A 20,489-nucleotide genomic window follows, 5' to 3' on the forward strand; every position below is an offset into this window, starting at 1 on the left:
CAACTTTTTTGGGGGGAACTATTCCTTTATTTTAATTTACAAAATTACGTCTTCAATTAAGAATAATCTTATTCTCCTTAAAAAAAAAAAAAAAAAAAAAAAAAAAAAGACTGCTAGATAAAAAAGGATGGTTACGTTGCTGCTATACTGAGAAAAAAACCCAAACACACGTCTAACCTGAGGATGGGTTGGAAAGTCAGATCAGACGATATGAAGGTGCGTGGGCGCAAGGCCCTCTGGGAAGTGATTCAGAGGTCATTACCATATAGACAAGACAAAGATGTCATTTTATCAAACAGGTGTTCAGTCCAGGGGACATTTATTTACTCCCACATAGCTTAAAGGCTCCGTCATTTGTTTACGCTCCCATCATTTCTATAGGAACTATTCAGTTCAGTGCACTTAAAACAAATATATTAAAAAGTAAAAAAAAAATAATACCAACTGGCTAGAGCCAGGTCCAATTTGACATTAAGCCTACAACTTTTCAATATTGAATGATACACCTGCGGAACTGCCTAATTCCTACAAGATTAATTAAAATTACAGTTTTGGTGAGCAACACTGAACCCGTTTTATGAGTCGCTCATCTGAGTAGAATTAGGCTTCTGCTTATTAAAACAATATTTAAAGTATTATTAATAATAATACTTTAAATATTGTTTTCATCACGAGTACAGTTCTCTCTGGTGCCAAGCATATGTCTTCCTTTGCCAGACACCTATTATGTTTCATGCATTTTTGAAGGCTTCACGCCCAAGAGTTCACGGCACCTACCCATCCTCTCTCTGCCTGCGGGGCGAAGAAGGGCAGCAGTGCGCTCCTCCTCCTCCTCCTCCTCCTCCTCCCACATCCCGGAGATTTGGAGGCGCGCCAGGATGGGATTGGCTTCCCGCTCCTGTCAGGGAGGAACTGGTGCGCCAGGATACCCAAATATGGACTGTCCGATATCAGTTTTGGATCGCATGACTCAGCAACAGACTATATATCCTTAGGATTGGTGCTGTTGAGAACAAAAAAAAGACGGTTGGAGTGTTTTAGGTGTCTGTAGGCTACGCTTGGAAAAGTTATATTGTGTTTTTTTGGATGGCTTTGAGCTGTGAGACACATTGAAACGGACTTGTTAATAAATGGTAATGAGTGTGGATGTTCACTTGAGGTAGCCTATTTTATGTTTTTAGCTGGGTTGAGTTTTCCCCCGCGCCGAATAGGCCTCATCTTGTTTACAGTCCTTGTTCCTGGCAACAACGTCATCAAGTGTGTGACATCCCGGAGGCGGGGACCACAGAGGAAACAACCAATCAGCAGGCTGCTTGACGCGCTTGTGGAGCCCGATGATTTAAGTACAGCGGAGCACGACGGCCGCCAGTCAGTAAAGAGGAAACAGAAGCGGAGCTCAGATTCAGAGCAGAAAAAAAAGACTCTCCTACACACGAGTGGAATCAAAACATCTGAATTAGTCACTGGACTCCGCTTTGAATTCAACTAAAGGTACAAATCAACGACTTGGTACAGTAACAGTTCCACTATTTTTGGAAGTTTTGCTCTGTTTTTAGCTTGGTCTTCAGTAGGCTATAATAGGCTAATACAGCGGGACTTTGTGCTGGAGATTGAATCAATTGGGACACTAAAGCCTCGGTGTCCAAGCAGCATCTTTGCAGCGCACTCTTGTATTTGACTGTCTGATTTGAAATATGTCCACAATAATGGAACAGCCTTTTTATGACGACTCGTTTCTCTCTGCTTATGGCCATCCAGGCGCAGCCCTGCCAGACTACAAGCCGCTAAAGCAGAATATGAACTTGAACTTCTCCGATTCATATCGGAACTCAAACTTCAAGTCACAGCACCTGCGCGCCGACAGTGATTTCTATTCGGCCGGAACGGCGGACGTGGGCTCACTGAAGCTCGCCTCTCCGGAACTGGAGCGACTGATCATCCAGAACAGCAACGGGGTCATCACTACAACACCGACACCTACCCAATACCTTTTCAACCGCGGGATCACAGAGGAGCAGGAAGGCTTTGCTGACGGTTTTGTGAAAGCGCTGGACGACCTACACAAGATGAACCAGATGGCTCCTCCAAACGTGTCCATCGGTGGCGTTGCCTGTGGCATTCCCGGTGGTGTTGTCTGCTCGGCTCCGGCCTCGGTGTTCGGCTCATCCATGCAGTCAGAAGCGCTCGAGTACACCACCCTGGGAAGCTGCACCACGAACCCCAGTCTGTCCTCTGCAGCTGGTGCCAGCTATCCCTCCACTACTATCAGCTACCTGCCGCACCACCAGTACCACCAGCATCCCCAGGCCATTGCACACGGATCTCACCATTTCCAGCACTCCCTGGCCAGTGCGGGCATCCACTCGCAGCGGTTCGGCGGATTGAAAGAGGAGCCTCAGACAGTCCCAGACATGCTGAGCAGCGACGGGTCTCCGCCGATGTCCCCCATCGATTTGGAGAACCAGGACCGGATGAAAGCGGAGCGCAAGAAACTGAGGAACCGGCTCGCAGCGTCAAAGTGTCGAAGGCGCAAGCTGGAGCGCATTTCTCGTCTGGAGGACAAGGTGAAAGTTCTGAAAACAGACAACGCCGGACTGTCAAACACGGCTTCTGTACTGCGGGAGCAGGTGGCTCAACTCAAACAGAAAGTCATGACACATGTGAGCAGTGGCTGCCAGCTCATGTTAGCGCCCAAAGTAAAGTCCTATTGAAGAAACAATGCACTTTTTTAAAAAAAAACACTGGACAATAACTGCACTGACAATGAACAATGTCTTTATACATTGTCTGAGGACTGGACCATTCTGGTTTCTATGGCTGAAAGAGACTAAAAACAAACACTTAGGGCATTTTTGAATAAGTTTTTAAAAGTGTCGTCTTGGCTTTGCCTGTTTACATTTTACTTTAATTGCGATCTGTGATACATTCTTATGTAAGTTATTTGTGTTTCTCAGGTTGAGCCTGATAAGCCTGTTTTTTTTTTTTTTTTTTACTTGTACAGTATATATTTAAGTAAATGAAAATATGGAACTAAGACATGTGTGGTGTTGTTTCCTATTGAGGTTGTGTATTTAAAACGGCCACCTCTAAGGGTTACTACGACAATTCTCGTTAACACAACCACACGGTTGTCAATGATCTCTTCTGGTCAGCAGTTCAGTTTACAGCAGCAGCAGCGTAGGATTGTTTCTCCATTGACGTATACGTCAGTCCATATATGGTCAATTTAGCTTGCAAACGTCACACAACGAGAAGGTTTCCGGGAACTCCCTCCTACATTGCCCGTCAGAAATGCAGCGCTCTCCCCTTTACACCACAAGGTGTGTGTGTGTGTGTGTGTTAATGAAGAGGTTTGTCAATGAGTGGTTTATTCGAGTTAAGGGAGTTTCCCATTCTGCTTTCAATTTCCCAAAACAAGTCGTGAGAGCACTACTTTATGGAAAAATCGTTGAAAAAGTTCCACACAAACATGCAGAATAGAATTTCTCTCGGATGGTTGAGAGATATAGCCTAGGTTGAAATTACAAGAATTACTGTCAACAAAAGCTGGCAGAAATACATGTTGGGGAGTAGCGGTGACACAGTATATGTAGTAGAATCCACACAATACTGCCATTACCAAATAATAACCAATGTATAAACTATGACAAATCAAGATTATTTTATCTGAAGAGTGATACATTATTTTATTTTTTTTTACTTCAGTAAATAAGACAACACTGTGGTTACGGAGGTGAATGCGAGAAAATAATGTCTTGTCAATACACTGGAAAGGATTTTTTTTTTTTTTGGAATTCCAGTGAGATACATCCCCTAAATCGTGAGAATTATCAGGAGTTGGGACAGTCATGCGGGTCTGATAACTCATATCCAACAACCCAATCTTTCCCAATGAGCCACAATGCCAGGTTGTTGTGCTGAGTCACAATAACTCCAGCATTAACCAAGACTTCAGAGCCTTGTGACGTGATCAGATCCTCAGCTGGGCACATGGCTGATACATCAAGTTAATCCCAAAAAATGTCTGTTGGCATAATACTTCTAAAATTATAAAGTCATCAACTAGTAGGCACCAAGAACAGATTCAAGGAAGAAGTTGGGCACCACCAAGAGGTCACACGGGGAATGACTTTCACAATATATTTTACAGCATTCTGCTGCATTTGTCAAACAAAAAAAAACCACTTAGTCACAAATTCCACACTGGTTTAATAAAGATGGTAGCAAATTATTAAATTACAGCAAGGAAAAAAACCAATACTTTTTTTCTGAAAAGGGAACAAAACAACTATAGTTTCAGTGCTTGAGACTATGAGGTCGCCCCACCAATTGTACACTGGACGTACAAAGATAAAAGACTTGCAACAAAAGATTTATCTAACGACTTTTAGAATGTATTTGGGTTTATTAATACATTAGATTGGACGCCATGAGATACTGCTTCACAGGGACACCTCATCCGAAGGCAAGTGCTTCAGTTAGAAGACCTTCACATTTACTGCTTGGAGAAGTAGTCTTTGCTCTTGTCGACGTCAGGGATGATGGTGTCACTGCCAGGTTTCCAGCCAGCAGGGCACACTGTGTGTGGGGGGGGAGGGAGCAGGGACAAAGTTTACCACGAGGCATAACGAAGAGACATTGAACTTTGCATACCTTGAGCACAAAGTACATGTGGGAAAACCCAGGAGGATAAACCAATAGTGCACGTCTACGTCCACACACTAAACCCTTCAGGTCAGTTTACAGCTACAGGCAACCTCATTTAAAAATGTTCTAACTTATTACATCACGGATGAAAATGCAACAACAATAACTAAAGCACGATGCAATAACAAATCTATGGCAGATGAACCACTTTAGCTTTCAACCAACACCTAACTTCATAACCTGTTTATCACACTTAAAAAAAGAAAGAAAGGGAAGAGCAGTTACTTATTAAATTACTTGGAGCTGATGCTAAGGGCACCAACATAAATGCATTTAGTTACAAATGACTGATTTGTCCTGTACAGAGAGCTATAACAAAAACAGCGACGAAACTATGCATGTAATATTTGAGTGCAAGGGTTATATTAAACTGAAGCAAGGGGATGTTACTCACCCTCTCCATGTTTGTCAGTGTGCTGGAAGGCCTGGACCAGGCGCAGAGTCTCATCCACGGAGCGACCCACAGGCAAGTCGTTGATGGTGATCTGCCTCAAGATGCCCTTGTCGTCAATCACAAACAGACCCCTGAGAGGCACAAAGTACGGTTAAAGTATTGCACGACATTTCTTTACATTGGTAACTTGTGTCCCAAGTGCAAGTAACTTGCACGAGCATGTGTGGCATACTGGCCGAGGTGGTATGCGTATGGGTTAATGCTCTTGTGTAAGACACAAATAAGTACATTGGGATGCTGAAATGTATCCTGGCTCTCCAAAGCAAGACGTTTCATAGCCGGGAACAATCATCACATCTGCATTCTTCAGTAGCTCTGTGTTCTCAGTGCTTAAGTCATTGTAGTAGTAGTGGTACACAAACTGTCTGCCTCACCTGTATGCAATGCCGTCGTCCTCTTTCAGCACGCCGTAGTCTCTGGAGATGCTCTTGGTGAGGTCCGCCACAAGGGGGATTTTCATGGTACCCAGACCTCCCTGCTTCCTTGGTGTGTTGATCCTGCAGGGGGAAAATACAATATAAAATGGCAAATCAAAAACCCATTTTATAGGCCACCAACCTGACAAGACAGCATTACTTTTACTGAAAGAATGTAACTCCCATCACCAAAGAGCGTCTTGTGGTATTTTACGGATTGTAGTTATAAAAGTAAGGTTACGTTACAAACGGAGGACAAAGTAGTCTTCAAAAGCTAATTCAAAAGTGTGGAATGCTTCCAAGACTTCAAGCAAAAGACATACGTGTGTATAAAATGTTTTAACTCATGCTGCTAAATAAAAAAAATAAATAAAAAAAAAAAAAAAACACCTGTGGGAAAGTTAAAACTTTTTTTCTTTTCTTTTTAATTGATGCTATCAATAAGTGATGCTTCCTTACAACCTACTAAGACAAGACATCAGAAGGCAGTCCAACTGGGGCAACATTTCCACAAAATCAGACAAACCAAACAACATATTTAAACTCCAAAACTATTTACTACACCTCAAATTGTACAGGTGCAATTAATAAGCCCCATTTCCTCACTGTTCTTATTCCCTTTCAGTTAGTGCAGTTTGATTCAGAGACCGTTACCTCTTAAAACTTATCAGGACTATGCAGAGAAGCACAGTGACGGGGGCTAAACTGATAAGCTGGGTGGGTGTTGCTCCAGACCTTCACTATTAACGGAGTCATTAGAAACTGCCAATTAGGGATGTCCTGATCTTAGTTATTTACCATTCAATATCAACAGAATCCTGATCCAATATTTATATTTCCCTGGATACCATGGCTGCCCAGCGCACACAAATGTTAAACTAAGCCTGGATCAAAAATTGTTAACACCAACTACAGCTTTCATTCAATGGATTCCTTGTGTGTTTTTTAGTGTCCAATAGCTTTTATGGTTGTTTTTTTTTTCATAGAGTCAATGTATTGTGTGGTATTTGTAGAGAGACCCGTATTGTTGTTGTTGTAACAAGAATAATTTTCTTTTTCAAAAACAGTAGTACTTAAAAAAGGCACAGTTCACTTGCAAAATAATGACTGTTAAAGCAGCTCTGCTTAATCCATTTGCTGACACGTGTTGGCTGCGTGGATGTTATTTCAAAACAGTTGGCCCTGCGTACAATCACATGGATTACAGTGAAACTCAAGCCATGATTTCCCTTCAGTTAGCAGGAATTCTCACCATGCCAAGTGACTGAAGTGAGAGTCCACGGAGCAGCCGATAACCTCGCAGCCGATCCGGTGGAACTCCTCTGCCCTGTCGCTGAAAGCCACGATCTCAGTGGGACACACAAATGTGAAGTCCAGGGGGTAGAAGAAGAAGACAACATACTTCCCTGAAAAGCACAGAAGGAAAAGACGAGACAATTCTGATCAACCCATATTAGATATAACATCAAATCTAGTAAGTGATAGTGAAGAAAACTGGGCTTAAATATACTGCAAATACAACGTGTTTGACAAGCGCAAACTCCTCAGAGATAGTTAACAAATGTGCAAATACTTCTACTACCAGTGGTGCACACTGGTCTATGTGAAATAACTTAGTTACCTTTGTAGTCGGAGAGCTGGATGTCCTTGAACTGCCCATCCACTACAGCTGTGGCTTGGAAGTTTGGGGCAGGCTTGCCAATCTGAGCATTTCCCGAGGACATGGTGGTTATGGGGAATGACTGAGGAAGAGATGGCACATATAGTTAACAGAAAATTCCTGATGCTCATATACCGTCATAGATCAGTTCAGCTGGGTGGAGCTCTGATAGCAGAAACATACTCAACATAATCAAAACGTCTAAACAAACATGACACTTTGACTAAATAGACCAAGTCCCTGAGGCTTAACCAGACACAGGTTTTGCAGCTCTTTGATATTTGGTGCACAGCTCAAAAGCGTATTCAGTTTGGAAAACCACGTAAAGTCACATGCAAGTCATGCTGAGGCTGCAGGGAACAATAGCCTATTAGGAAGCTTACATAACCATGATAAGCAGAAAGCGATGAGGATAATTATTTGATATACTTTATACTTGTATATATATTTTTGAATCACGTTTTATCCTGTGCAGTTATATAGAAATGCAGGATAATCACTTTACACACTAAACATAGTATTGATCCAACCAGGCCTTCACAGCAGCCATGAGGTACTAATTCCTTTAAATAGCTAGCTACAGTTTGGTAGTAACTGAAAAACTAACGTTACAACGAGTGCATATACATACATTATTTGATTGCCCTTGTTATAATTCAAAACTAGACAAAAGCTAACAATCCCTTGTCGTCTTCAATGATGTATAGATATATACGCCAGTAGCAGACATTGATTGATCAAAGTTCAGCGCTGTAGGTCAAAGCTTTACAATTAAAATTAGTTTGTCAAATGACGTGGTGGCAACTAACGTTAATGTTGAACAAAGCGAAGGGGCAGTGACCAGTCTCTCCTGCAAGCTGCAGCACAGGGACAAAGAAAGAGCCAGAAACAGGCCCAAATACTTAAGAAGGAGGGGAGCAACTGACCCGCACTGCCTGGTTAGCTTAACGTTAGCTTTATGTAGTAACGTTAAACCGGGTTTTTTACGTTCTCTCTGTTCCAGGCCAAACATGTGCTGCTCTGCTCGAGCTGTGCAGACACAACAGGAACTTTTAACAGTAAAGAGTCAAACGAATGCACAATTTGCGACTCACCTGTCTTTACGTAAAGCCGAGTAGAAGTTGGCAGAGCGAAGGTCTGTTGCTGGCAGGAGGAGCGCACGCAAAGGAGGGACGGTTGAGTGCAAGAAGTAGGCAGGGCCAGCTGTGGCCTCCGGAAGTGAAATAACGATTTTCAAACTAAAGGTTAATAGGGTATCTTAGACTTGAATTCCGTAGGCCTACATTAGCATCAAACATAACTTGGGACATTGCTCTCCAATACACTTGGCAGTGGTGAAAAGCAGTGGTGTAAGAAATACACTGACATTTTACTAAAGAGGAACACCACCTAAACTAAGAATTCCAATATGTTATTTCCATGGACTAGGGCAATTCAATTACAATATGAGCTACTCTCTCTCTCTCAAAAGCCAGAAACCAGAGAAGCAATTGTGATGTCATCAAGTATAAAGTCTGCTCCATAGACAATGAATGGGAGACTGATTTTGTGGACACGTTTGTTATGTTACACACTCTTGTCATTCTGAACAAACCACGTATCAGTTTTCCCACAATCCATGTGTGAATGAGAACAAATATTCAAATGCATCAAAAACATGTATGTTCTCCACATCGACTTCCGGCAGCACCTACAGTATCCCAGTATGTCAATTCCTTTATATTCTTCTCACTGAACATCTGTTTCTTTCCAGAGGTTTTGTGGATTAGTTTCTAAATGATGCAGGCTTATATAAGGATACTTACCTGGAAGAACAGAGTTTCATCAAACTCTCCTTCACTGTTGTAAAGTCATGTTATATCCATGACAATGGAGGGAAATATTTTCTGACATCTTTTTTCTTTGGGGTCAAAGGACATAGTTGTGACAGTATGCATCCATTTTGTGTCTTAGGGTTGTTTTATGTTGGACACTTTTTGTTGTTGGTACAATAGCAATTACCTCAGTCCCACTATTTATGTCTTTTCAGAAAATGGCGCAACCAGTGTGAGTGCTTATCAACTAATTTCGCTAATCTTTTCCATGAAACCTGTTGGGTTGTTCGAATAGTTTTCCTTTAAACTTTACGAAACTATCATTAAAATGGCATCTTAGTAGTTTCTTGTACTATATCTGTAACCAAAATCGTTTGAAGGCCTGTTATGATGATAATGACATTTTAACAAACATTTGTACATTTTGTATGAGAGTTATTACTAGTAATACTTCATTAAGTAGTGCAATTTTTTTTTTTATCCCTTACTCTGTCTTTTGGATTTCAAAAGCTGGTTATTGTTATATTATAATAAATGTATAACATCCTCTTCTAAAACATTTTGGTTTTCCTTTGTTATTTCCTCAACCCCTCCTTTCCTGTCTTTCAGCTTTTAAACATTAAATTATTTTCCACTGAGGCGCATGTGCTGTGTGATGTGAAGTGATGTGTTTTTGGGACAGTCCACTTGATGGCAGTGCATTTCTGTTATCATGATGCAAATAGAGTTGCACCAGCTCACATGACTTCTGACCCCAGTGACATTTATTTACATTGTGGTAAAAACCTTCATTTGTTACTTTTCTTCTTGACCTTTTAAAGTCAAATGCTAACACTTGCCTCTATTTGGCAATGCACTGAATGCAGCATTCTTTAAATATAGTTGTGTTAGATTTGAATACAACACAAGTGATCTAAATGCTTATATATACAGTACTGTGCAAAAGTTTAGGCAGGTATGAAAAAATGCTGTAAACCAAGAATGCTTTCAAAAATGGAAGTGTCAATAGTTTATTTTCATCAATTAACAAAATGCAGTGAATGAACAGAAGAGAAATCTAAATCAAATCAATATTTGGTGTGACACCCTTTGCCTTCAAGACAGCATCAATTCTTCTTGGTACACTTGCACAAAGTTTTTGAAGGAACTCGGCTGGTAGGTTGTTCCAAACATCTTGGAGAACTAACCACAGATCTTTTGTGGATGAGGCTTCCTCAAATCCTTCTGTCTCTTCATGTTATCCCAGACAGACTTGATGATGCTGAGATCAGGGCTCTGTGGGGGCCATGCCATCACTTCCAGGACTTCTTGTTCTTCTTTATGCTGAAGATAGTTCTTAATGACCTTGGCTGTATGTTTGGGGTCGTTGTCCTGCTGCAGAATAAATTTGGGGCCAATCATACGCCTCCCTGATGGTATTGCATGATGGATAAGTATCTGCCTGTATTTCTCAGCATTGAGGATACCATTAATCCTGGCCAAATCTCCAACTCCATTTGCAGAAATGCAGCCCCAAACTTGCAAGGAACCTCCACCATGCTTCACTGTTGCCTGCAGACACTCATTATTGTACCGCTCTCCAGCCCTTGGGCGAACAACCTGCCTTCTGCTACAGCCAAATATTTCAAATTTTGACTCATCAGTCCAGAGCACCTGCTGCCATTTTTCTGCACCCCAGTTCCTATGTTTTCGTGCATAGTTGAGTCGCTTGGCCTTGTTTCTATGTCGGAGGTATGGCTTTTTGGCTGCAACTCTTCCATGAAGACTTCTCCGGACAGTAGATGGGTGTACCTGGGTCCCACTGGTTTCTGCCAGTTCTGAGCCGATGGCACTGCTGGACATCTTCCGATTTCGAAGGGAAATAAGCTTGATGTGTTTTTCATCTGCTGCACTAAGTTTCCTTGGCCGACCACTGCGTCTACGATCCTCAACGTTGCCCGTTTCTTTGTGCTTTTTCAAAAGAGCTTGAACAGCACATCTTGCAACACCAGTCTGCTTTGAAATATTTGTCTGGGAGAGACCTTGCTGATGCAGTATAATATACTATAATTGGTTGATCATACACCTGACTACAATCCTACAAAATCCCTGACTTTTTGCAAGTACCTAAGAATTGATGCTGGTTTGAAGGCAAAGGGTAGTAAAACCAAATATTGATGTGATTTAGATTTTTCTTTTGTTCGCTCACTTTGCATTTTGTAAATTGATAAAAATAAACAATCATTATTTATATTTTTGAAAGCATTCTTAGTTTACAGCATTTTTTCCACACCTGCTAAGACTTTTGCACAGTACTGTATATGCAAATATTCAGTGGAATAATTAACCCCCCTGGCTTTTATTTGTAAATTGTCCCAAGAGGTCAGATTTGTTCACCTGAAGCTCTGTTGGCATAGCCTTGTAACTGTAAAGGCATAGCCTCAGTGCTTTTATTTTGGAAACACACCGCATCGGGAATGTGTGGACAGCTACTTCCGCTAAGATTGTCAGTGTCTAAAACTGATGTGCTGAGGCAGTCTGTTCAAGCTTTTAGGTAAATTAACTTTTCTCTATAATTGATTATTGAAGTTTGGTTTCTAGTCCAGGGCGTAGGATGTGTAGCTAGTCTCTGTTTCGCTCAAATTGACATTTAATTTGAGCTAGCATGCAGCTAACGTTAGCATGCTTCCAAAGCTAAACAAAGGGTGCAACAGAGTTATCCTAAGTTAGCTTTTATAGCTTTACCTCATATATCTATGGCTTTAACTTACAAGATGCTTCAGCCACATGCACTTTTATAAGTAGTCGATTGCGTTTTGCTCAAAGAGATGTTAAAATGCGAACAATACAATTAGAAATGGAGACGTTTCTCTACAGCAAACAATGTTACAAGTTCCATTCCACAGCTTTAAAGAGGACATAAAACACTAGATGTAGCTAGCTAGCATCATTTACAAGATGTATTCCCACTCTAAAAAAAGTAAAGGTTTAACACTGTCAGTGAAACTGGATTAAAATAATAAGTCATCTAAGTTACATTTTTCAAAGGTGTAGCTCCATCTTGTCCTAGTGTAGCCGGTGGCGTCATGGGGTTGTTTGGTTTGGAAGTCCTACATTTGTGGTCACATTATACCGCTTTCACACCGAGGGCTCAACCAGGGTTGACTTTGTGTTTAAAAGTGTTAACCCACAATCGAGTCTGGGTATTGCAGGAAAGTTACACTTTTATTTAGCATTTTGGAAGCTAAATTCATGTCATCACTTTTTAACACCGTACATTAATTCATTGATATTCTTAATTTATATAATCCTCTTCCATTCGTGTACCCAGGATCCGCAGAGTCAACTTTATCATCCCTCAAAATAAACCCCCACACATTATCAGCACTCATGGATTCACCAGGTAGGAGGCACTGTTATGAATGAGCTACCAATAATTACATTATTTTTTAGGTTGCATTGTTACAAGAGCCTGAGCTTGTTCATTTAAGTTCATTGGTCATAACCATGATTAGACCTCGGTCGTAGTATCATTTTAATTTGATTCTTTATAGAGGTTGCTTCTGCTATCACGTACATTCATTCAATCATGGGTGGCCAACGCCTCAGTTTTGAGTGCCACAGCAATCTCTGGCCTCAAGTTACTTTACAGAACGTTGATCCCAAGTTTCTTGCAGTGTGATACAGATGTGCTACAGATTTAAAATTTTGGAAAAAGAGAGAACTGGTATTGGATCGGTACTCTGTATCAGCAGATAACCTGAGTTTAGGTATCTGAATTTTTATCAGGAGAGAAAAAGTTGTATTGGTGCATTGCTATTAATTTGTGTTCATTGCAACTCACATTGTTATCAAATCTTGACATAAGTAAAGGTTGTCGAGTCTGTCGCTAAGTGGCAATATCTTAATCAGCCCATAACAAAACAAGCTTCAGGTTTGTTCTTTTTGTTTGTTAGAGACACTGACTGAAGATCTCATATTTAATTCTGTGATGACAAACTGCCATCTGGACTTCCCCACAGCAACCCCGCAGCCAGTCATATGTGAGGTCTGTGGTACGTACTTCGAGACACGACGAGGGCTCTCCAGCCACGCACGCCTCCATCTACGTCAGCTCGGTGTGACGTCGTCAGAAAGCAGCGGTGCTCCCATTGAACTCCTCTACCAGCTCGTCCAGGAGAGAGGTGACTCTCTCCCTGATTTCAAAGCAGACTCCTCTGCACCTGGGACGGCCACTCTCAAAAAACCATCGAAGCAGGAGTCCAGGACACCTTCAGCACCAGAGGACAGGAGTGACTTCTTAAAAGCAGGGAGTAGAGTCATGACAACTCCGCAAAAGCTGCATCAACAGGAATCTCCAGCCAGACTGAAAGAGTCACCAATTGTTCTTCTCCACTCGCCCCCCTCTGGTCTTAGGCTGGGTGAGTCTAGAACAAGTGAAGGCAGCAGCTCATCATCAAAGCACAAAACCACAGCCAAGCCAAAGTGGGCGCCGCTGGCGACTGACGCCCCCATCACCTTAGGTACGGCTGAATTCTGAATCAATGTTTTAAAGAAATGTTGGCAGTATTGAGGGGAGTAGCTGTGTGTGCAAGATGGAGCTAAAACGCCCAGGTACCTTATGTGATTATATAACCACTGATAGCAGGTAGTTAGTCATGTAACAGTTGTTTTAATAACGTTAGCATGACAGCATTGTCTCATTGAGACTGAATTCCTCATCATTTTCTTCATTCTTGCAGCTTCAGACACTAACAATGAGGTCCATGTGTGCCAACTTTGTGGCTGCTGGTACGGCACACGCAAAGGCCTGTCCGGTCATGCTCGGGACCATCTGCGCCAGATTGGAATCCCTGACAGCGACATTAAGGGCAGCCCGATTGATTTGCTTTACAAGATCATGGAGGAGGAGGACCTCAAGCCCATCGGCAGCGCGAAACGGGAGCAGCTCACCTCAAACGATCCCCCTAGATCCTCCTCTAAACGACCCTGCAATCAATCCTCTCCACCTGTGTCTCCACCCAGCAAGCAGCCTAAATCGTCAGAGGACTTTACCTGTATTCTGTGCGGGGAGGAGTTTGAGAATCGTAAAGGCCTGGCCATCCATGCACGTGCTCACCTGCGTCAGATCGGAGTGGTTGACCTGCAGGGGAAAATCTCTGCAATTGACACCGTCCAGGAACTGGTCAGCAGTGGCATGCTAGAAGCCACACACTCTCCCAAAACATCTGCAGCACTATCTCCAGCCCCGTTTGCCTCCACATCGCTCTCCTCAAGCCCTGCAAAATACATCCGGTCTCCTGTTAACAGGGCTCCAAAGGCTAAGAAAGGCTTTCGGCTAGCAGTGGACCCCCTTCATAGGAAGCCCAAGCCTGAGCCTTTGGAGATTGAGGTGTCTGTTCAGCCGAAGGGATCCAGCACTAACAGCAACTCTCCCACACAGAAGTCCGCTGCTGCTTCAAAGCCTGTCAATGCAGGTAAAACAGAGAGTCATTATTCTGAATTAGTTGTTGGCAAATGCTAGTTTTTTTGGTTATGACATGCTCCAATTGAGTTTTTGATTCATACTCTCAGCAGCTGTGATATACCCCATTTTTTCCATGTATTAATTTGTTTGTTTGTATATGTACACCAGATATTGTGTATTCATCCTCTTTATTTCACTTCCACCATTTCCCAGTGTCCTTCACAGATGTACAATCCCCGCCAACAGTTCTTTGTGATTTCTGTGGCCAGCTGTTTGAGACTCGCAAAGCTCTGTCATGCCACGCCCGTGCCCATCTGCGCCAGCTCGGCCTCAGCTGGTCGATCAAAACGTCGCCGATTGATCTCCTCAAAGAGGTCATGGTTCATGGTGAAGAAGGCAAGAAAGGGTCATCAGGCAAAGCCACGTGGACCCCTCAAGGCTCTAGAAGGTCCCTGGACAGCCTCCGGTCAGGGGAACCAGCCACCAACCCTTCCACCTCACCTCTTGATTATTCCATGAAAGAGAAATCCCCCCCTGGCAAGAGTGGAGCCGCCCACCCCGGTAAGACATTAACACCACAGGCTAATTATGTCAGTTTAACAACCATGTTGTTTTATGATAGTGAGCCACGTTGTTGTACTCTGTGACATGTTTCTCATTAACTAAGATGAACAAGGACACTGAGTCAATCCTACATGAACTACATAAACTGCCCTGGTGCCATAAATACTCACTAGAACACCAAATGTTTTACACAACTTTTACCTCAACAGGAAAATGGCAGTATTGGTATTGCTCTGCTGATACTCTAACTGATTCTACCCGCATGCACAAACGTTCTGTTAGGTGAGATATAGTCTCACATTGCCGGACCTACTGTATCTCTATAGCGATGTGGAGTAAGGTCTGGCTACACCAGAGATACATTCTAAGATAGAAGAAAAAACAGTATCTGGGTTGTTTGCATTTATTTTAAACCAATCACAACGCCTTGGACAGCGCTAAGTTCCAGACGCAGTCATGGGGAGAAACTTGTTTTGGTGGAACATTTGCACCCCGCAAAAGAAAACGCCACATACAATATTTAATAAAGTTAACTGTTCACACAATACAGCAACGTGAGCTATTTAAATTAGCTGGATATACATGGTTAAATGTGATTTGCTCTTAGCAGTGCACAAAACTATTCCTGGAACTCACTTGAACTGGTAATACATGTCTAATCTGTCACTGGTAATGTAGATTCTGATCCTTGTTCCAAAATCTCTCATCTTTGTGTCAGACACGTCCTGTGAGCTTTGTGGGTTTGAGTTTGAAAACCGCAAGGCGCTGGCCAGTCACGCGCGGGCCCACCTCCGACAGCTGGGAATTATTGAATGGAAGGCAGATGGAGCTAGTTCGCCAATTGAACTCCTCAGTGATTTGATGCGGAGGGACCCAGCCAAGGTAGCAGCAATAACCAGACGCTATCGTATGGGAGACCTTTACATCAAGAAGGTGGGCTGTGCTCTAAAATATGCTTAAAATACTTCCTATTCAGATTTGGATACACGCAAACAATGTATTAAGCAGTGCCAATTTTACTTTACTGTATATTCATTTTCTTTCAGTCCCAGAGAGGTGCTGCGTCGCCCTCTCGGTCCACAGACTCTGACTCTGTCCCCGGCAGCAGCCTGAAGCCTTCAGTGGGCAGAGAGAACTTAGGTGTAACTGCCAGCTCATCCAGACACTCTCACAGCCACGTACGGACTATTGCAGCCCACGGCCCCCCCAGTGTGCGCTTCCCAAGGGGTGAGAGATGAAACTAGCTGGAAACAGATTTACTGTAATTGATGAAAAAACATTTAGATTGGTTTCTGTTCCGTTACTCTATTTCCTTTCTGTGTGGTTTCAGGGGTCCATCCACCAAAACATGTTGTGCCTTCAGGGGAAGAAAATCAGGGCACCAATCTCCAGCAGCCATCACGGTCTGGCAGCATCCCTGCTATGCTGCCAAAGCCTCCGCTAACACCGCTGGTCAAACTGGTGGGCAAAGTCTACTCCCTTCAGTGCAGGTCAGTCTATGAAGTACAAAATATAAATAATCACATTCCCCTTGGATTCAGTGAATAGTGTTTAGAGTAATAGACCAATTTTCAGCAGCTTGCATTGTCAAGTATTAAAAATAAATCTTTATTTTTTTTCAACATTTTTGCCATTATTAGGTAGAACTCAGTAGAGAAGTGACAGAAAATGAGGGGGGGGAGGAGACGGGGATGACATTAGAGGTCTGCAAGCCCGTCGGGACCCGACAGACCTGACGGGCTGAGTCCATTTGAGCCGGGTTCTGGCCTTTTTTTTTTTTTTTTTTTTTTATTTATAGACTGGGCTTGGGTCAAACTCAGGCTCATATAACTTCTCTCCTTTCATTGTGCCCATATGTGCTGCAGAGCACACAGTGAGGAAACATGACTGAGAGCTATCCCACCACAGCAAAAAGGATAAGTGTGTCTCCCCATTAAAAGACGCTGTGCGCAATTCATTGATTATTCAAATCTCCAGACATGCCTATTATAAATGTATCTCTTAGTATTGTGTTTGTGTGCATCAGAGAGAGAGAGAGCGCGCTTTAAGCCCCTGACACACCAACCAGACGGCCAACCCTCGGCAGAAAAGGCAGTTGGACTGATCAGTCTCCCCGAGTTGGTCAAAAAAGTGCCTCAGAACACACCAAGGCGGCTTGTTCAGAATACTAAGTTACTAAAAGAGTACTAAAATAGTTCACCGAAACGTGTTTCTGAAAACATTTTAAGCGAGAAATAGGCCATGCAGTTGCTGAATCTGTCTTCATTTCAGATCGACAAAGGTCAGTTTAAAAGATTTCCCGCACCTCATTTTCGGGTTAGCACTCTACCAATCAGATTGGTCATTTGAGTCCGACTGCTGGCAGTGCCCGCCTTCCGATTCAACATGTCAAATCAGCCAAAATGAAGGCCGACAGACGACGGCACGGAACACACCGAACAGACTTGAGTCACTGACCTCGCCTGACTGTCTGACAGACGATTATTGGGTTAGTGTGTCACGACCTTTAGAGAGAGCTTAAAGCAGGATTTATGCTTTTGCAGAGGCTCCACGTAGAGCTTTTGCTGTAGCCTACATAAGTGGCCTGAAGTTTATACCTGTGCGTTGGTGTGTGCATCGATCTCTTTAACAGAATAGCAGGGCCGGCGGCGTGTGTGGTAGAGCGAGTGAGAGAGAGATGGTGGTTAGCTTCGGAGCGAGTACTGACTCTGGAGTCATAGTGAGAGAAACAAAGTGTCTCCCCTGTGCTTTCTGACCACTGTTGGAAATCTGTAGCAGGAAAAGTTAACTGTCCTTGATTTCATGTTGTTTATGGAGAAGGAGAACCCGGAAACGAGTAGGGGGAAATGCAAAGCTACCACGCCATAGGGGTGGGAATCACCAGAGGCCTCATGATATGATATCATCACGATACTTATGACACGATACGATATTATTGCGATTTTAAACATATTGAAATATTCTGCGATATATTGCAATTAATTTCCTTTTTTCCAACTTCAAATTTTTCCCAATTTTAAATTATGTCCCCAAAAGGAAACTCTATCAACATCTGTTTTATCAGAAAATGCAAAATGGAATTGTCAAGCAAACAAACTGACCAACACATATATAATAAAAGATTGTTACTTGGCGTCTGTGTATCGATACAGTATTGCCACGGAAAATATTGCGATACTATGCTGTATCGATTTTTTCCCCCCACCCCTACCAAGCCACAACTACGGCGTAGAGTCTGGGGTAGGATCCGTATCTCCACGTACATACCCACTGCGTCGATTTGATGCAAAAGCATACATTGGCCTTATAGGACAATTCCAGCGCAAAATGAACCTAGGGGTTAATAACATATGTGTACAGAGTCAACCGTTCTCTGGGATCTGTTTTCATGCTAATCGAATGCGTCTCTAGCTTGAAACAAGCTAGCGCAAACCGGTGATTAGCTTCTAACGGTAGCCATCAGGGCACAGGGTGAATCGCTATTTCTACACCACTAAAAAGGCTCAAAATAGCACCACACTTCAACGGTAGCATAATGAGGGTCCCTTCATGTAAACCGAAGCATTGAGAACTTTGTAAGTGTACAGCCAGTTTATTAAAAAGATAGATTATAAAGACAGTAGCGTTCATGTATACATGCGGGCGCCATCTTGGAAAACAGTCATGAACAGTCGAACCACGAACCAGCCGTGCAACCAGTAACCAGTAACATAGCTCAAACACGGCGTTCGTGGTTCAACTGGTGGTGCTATTTTGAGCCTTGTTAGTGGTGTAGAAATAGCGATTTACCCTCTGCCCCAAAGGCTAATCACCGGTTTGCGCTAGCTTGTTTCAAGCTAGAGACACATTCGATTAGCATGAAAACAGATCCCAGAGAACGGTCGACTCGGTACACATGTTATTAACCCCTAGGTTCATTTTGGAATCACAATTCCGGCGCAAAAAAGTGATTGGTATCGGTCTCTGGCTAAAAAAATGCTTTGTTGACCTGGGGCTGGGTCAGTGCTTGGAATTTTTTTATAAACTAGCTCTATTTTCAATGCTTGTTTATGCACTCTGACACCTTATTTACTTTCAAGGTACGTGTCTTTTATCTTGAAAAATTATAATTTGTACCTCAAAAACTGTTTTCCAGATTAATTATGAATTGTGATGTTAATATATTATGTTGTTACTATTGCGTAGAAACAGAATTCTTCACAACTGCTTATTGGCTGGAGTTAGAAAAACAGTTAAATGTATTCATGTTAACATTAGTTTATTGAAAGATTAAAAGGGTTTTCTTTTTCACTGTCAGACACACACACACACACACACACACACACACACACACACACACACACACACATACACACACAGACATGTTTGTTTCACTATCTTTGTGGGGACATGACATAATGCATTCCCTAGCCCCTTACCCTAACCTTAACCATCACAACTAAATGCCTAACCTTAACCCTTACACTCACCCTAACCATAACCTAATTCTGACCCTAATCCTAAAACCAAGTCTTAACCCTCAAACAGCCCTTTAACCTTGTGGGGTGCAGCATTTTGGGCCCCACAAGGCTGTGCAGACCCCACAAGTATACTGTATTCCCCGGTTTTTGGACCCCACGAATATAGTAAAACAAGCACACACACACACACACACACACACACACACACACACACACACACACACACACACACACACACACACACACACACACACACACAATTACACAGACCCACTGTTGATGAGGTGATGACGTTCACATACATTACGTTTCTTTGTTGAGCTTCACATAGGCTTACATTTAAAATTACATTTGGGGATACACTAGCAACATTGAAGCTCTGTTGTTAAATTACATTGTCAAGAAATTGGTGTACCTCATGTAATGCAGTTAAGATCATATCCCCCTCTCTGTGCTGCTGTTCAGGTTCTGTGAAGAAGTTTTTCATGGACCTCAGTCTGTTCAAGAGCGGTGGATCATACACCTGCAGAAACACATCCTGTCGCTGGGCTACAAAGGCAAAGCATCTCCTCCTGCTGCACCAGTGGCAGCTCCAGCACTTGTCCATCCAGTAGCTGTCTAGTCCACAAAGTATTTCTGTAATGCACACTAAACATCATTTTATTTCAAACTTCATCATTTTCAAATGTCACAACGAAGTCGAGAAGAAGCCTTTATGTCTATTTTGAGGCAACAGATCAGTCAGAAACGTGCAAATTAGACGTTCCTTTTTTGTCCTAAAGAGGGCAAGCTTGAGCCATATGAGGGAGCAGCAGCAGCAGAAGGTAATCCACTCAGGTAAAATCCACCCGAAACAATAGATCGCAATTCTGATCACTAGAAGTTTTTAGAAAATATCCAAAGATAGTTCAGCCCTCATTTTGATGGTCAGTGCTTTCTTCCTGCTCATAAATCCTACCATTTGTGTA

At 42.6% G+C, this 20,489-nt stretch overlaps 3 protein-coding genes across 5 annotated transcripts; 2 read left to right on the forward strand and 1 right to left on the reverse strand.

Annotated features, from left to right (window-relative positions):
- The first annotated feature begins 1,007 nt into the window (after positions 1–1,007).
- LOC116039550 (transcription factor jun-B-like) lies at positions 1,008–2,739 on the forward strand. 2 transcript variants are annotated; one of them, XM_031284416.2, is made up of 2 exons: positions 1,010–1,491; positions 1,759–2,739. In XM_031284416.2, the coding sequence occupies exon 2, from the start codon at positions 1,797–1,799 to the stop codon at positions 2,709–2,711; it is 915 nt and encodes a 304-aa protein (XP_031140276.1). In that variant the 5' UTR covers positions 1,010–1,491; positions 1,759–1,796; the 3' UTR covers positions 2,712–2,739. The 2 variants fall into 2 exon arrangements, with proteins under 2 accessions (XP_031140275.1, XP_031140276.1); XM_031284415.2 differs by having other exon boundaries at positions 1,008–2,739.
- Positions 2,740–4,189: 1,450 nt separating this feature from the next.
- prdx2 (peroxiredoxin 2) lies at positions 4,190–8,466 on the reverse strand. Its single transcript, XM_031284419.2, has 6 exons — positions 8,332–8,466; positions 7,199–7,319; positions 6,830–6,983; positions 5,536–5,658; positions 5,102–5,232; positions 4,190–4,578 (listed from the first exon to the last, which is right to left on the reverse strand). Exons 2-6 carry the CDS (start codon positions 7,299–7,301, stop codon positions 4,496–4,498), a joined length of 594 nt encoding a protein of 197 aa, XP_031140279.1. The 5' UTR covers positions 7,302–7,319; positions 8,332–8,466; the 3' UTR covers positions 4,190–4,495.
- Positions 8,467–11,477: 3,011 nt separating this feature from the next.
- LOC116039549 (protein Wiz-like) lies at positions 11,478–20,202 on the forward strand. 2 transcript variants are annotated; one of them, XM_031284413.2, is made up of 9 exons: positions 11,478–11,584; positions 12,362–12,433; positions 12,987–13,553; positions 13,773–14,507; positions 14,711–15,058; positions 15,780–15,994; positions 16,108–16,288; positions 16,392–16,551; positions 19,987–20,202. In XM_031284413.2, the coding sequence occupies exons 2-9, from the start codon at positions 12,421–12,423 to the stop codon at positions 20,141–20,143; spliced, it is 2,376 nt and encodes a 791-aa protein (XP_031140273.2). In that variant the 5' UTR covers positions 11,478–11,584; positions 12,362–12,420; the 3' UTR covers positions 20,144–20,202. The 2 variants fall into 2 exon arrangements, with proteins under 2 accessions (XP_031140273.2, XP_031140274.2); XM_031284414.2 differs by having other exon boundaries at positions 13,053–13,553.
- The last annotated feature ends 287 nt before the right edge of the window (positions 20,203–20,489 follow it).

The sequence above is a fragment of the Sander lucioperca genome, chromosome 4 (genome assembly GCF_008315115.2).
Source record: "Sander lucioperca isolate FBNREF2018 chromosome 4, SLUC_FBN_1.2, whole genome shotgun sequence".
Lineage (NCBI taxonomy): Eukaryota > Metazoa > Chordata > Actinopteri > Perciformes > Percidae > Sander > Sander lucioperca.

What these genes read in the sequence shown, in the direction of transcription:
- LOC116039550 (XM_031284415.2), top strand. Translation starts at nt 1,695, where the DNA reads ATGTCCACAATAATGGAACAGCCTTTTTATGACGACTCGTTTCTCTCT.
- prdx2 (XM_031284419.2), bottom strand. Translation starts at nt 7,301, where the DNA reads ATGTCCTCGGGAAATGCTCAGATTGGCAAGCCTGCCCCAAACTTCCAA. An exon ending in CCAGCTCTCCGACTACAAAG is followed by an intron (nt 6,984 to 7,198) that starts GTAACTAAGTTA and finishes TGTGCTTTTCAG; the next exon opens with GGAAGTATGTTGTCTTCTTC. An exon ending in GACGACGGCATTGCATACAG is followed by an intron (nt 5,233 to 5,535) that starts GTGAGGCAGACA and finishes TGTGCCTCTCAG; the next exon opens with GGGTCTGTTTGTGATTGACG.
- LOC116039549 (XM_031284413.2), top strand. An exon ending in TTCAAAGCCTGTCAATGCAG is followed by an intron (nt 14,508 to 14,710) that starts GTAAAACAGAGA and finishes ACCATTTCCCAG; the next exon opens with TGTCCTTCACAGATGTACAA. An exon ending in GAGTGGAGCCGCCCACCCCG is followed by an intron (nt 15,059 to 15,779) that starts GTAAGACATTAA and finishes TCTTTGTGTCAG; the next exon opens with ACACGTCCTGTGAGCTTTGT.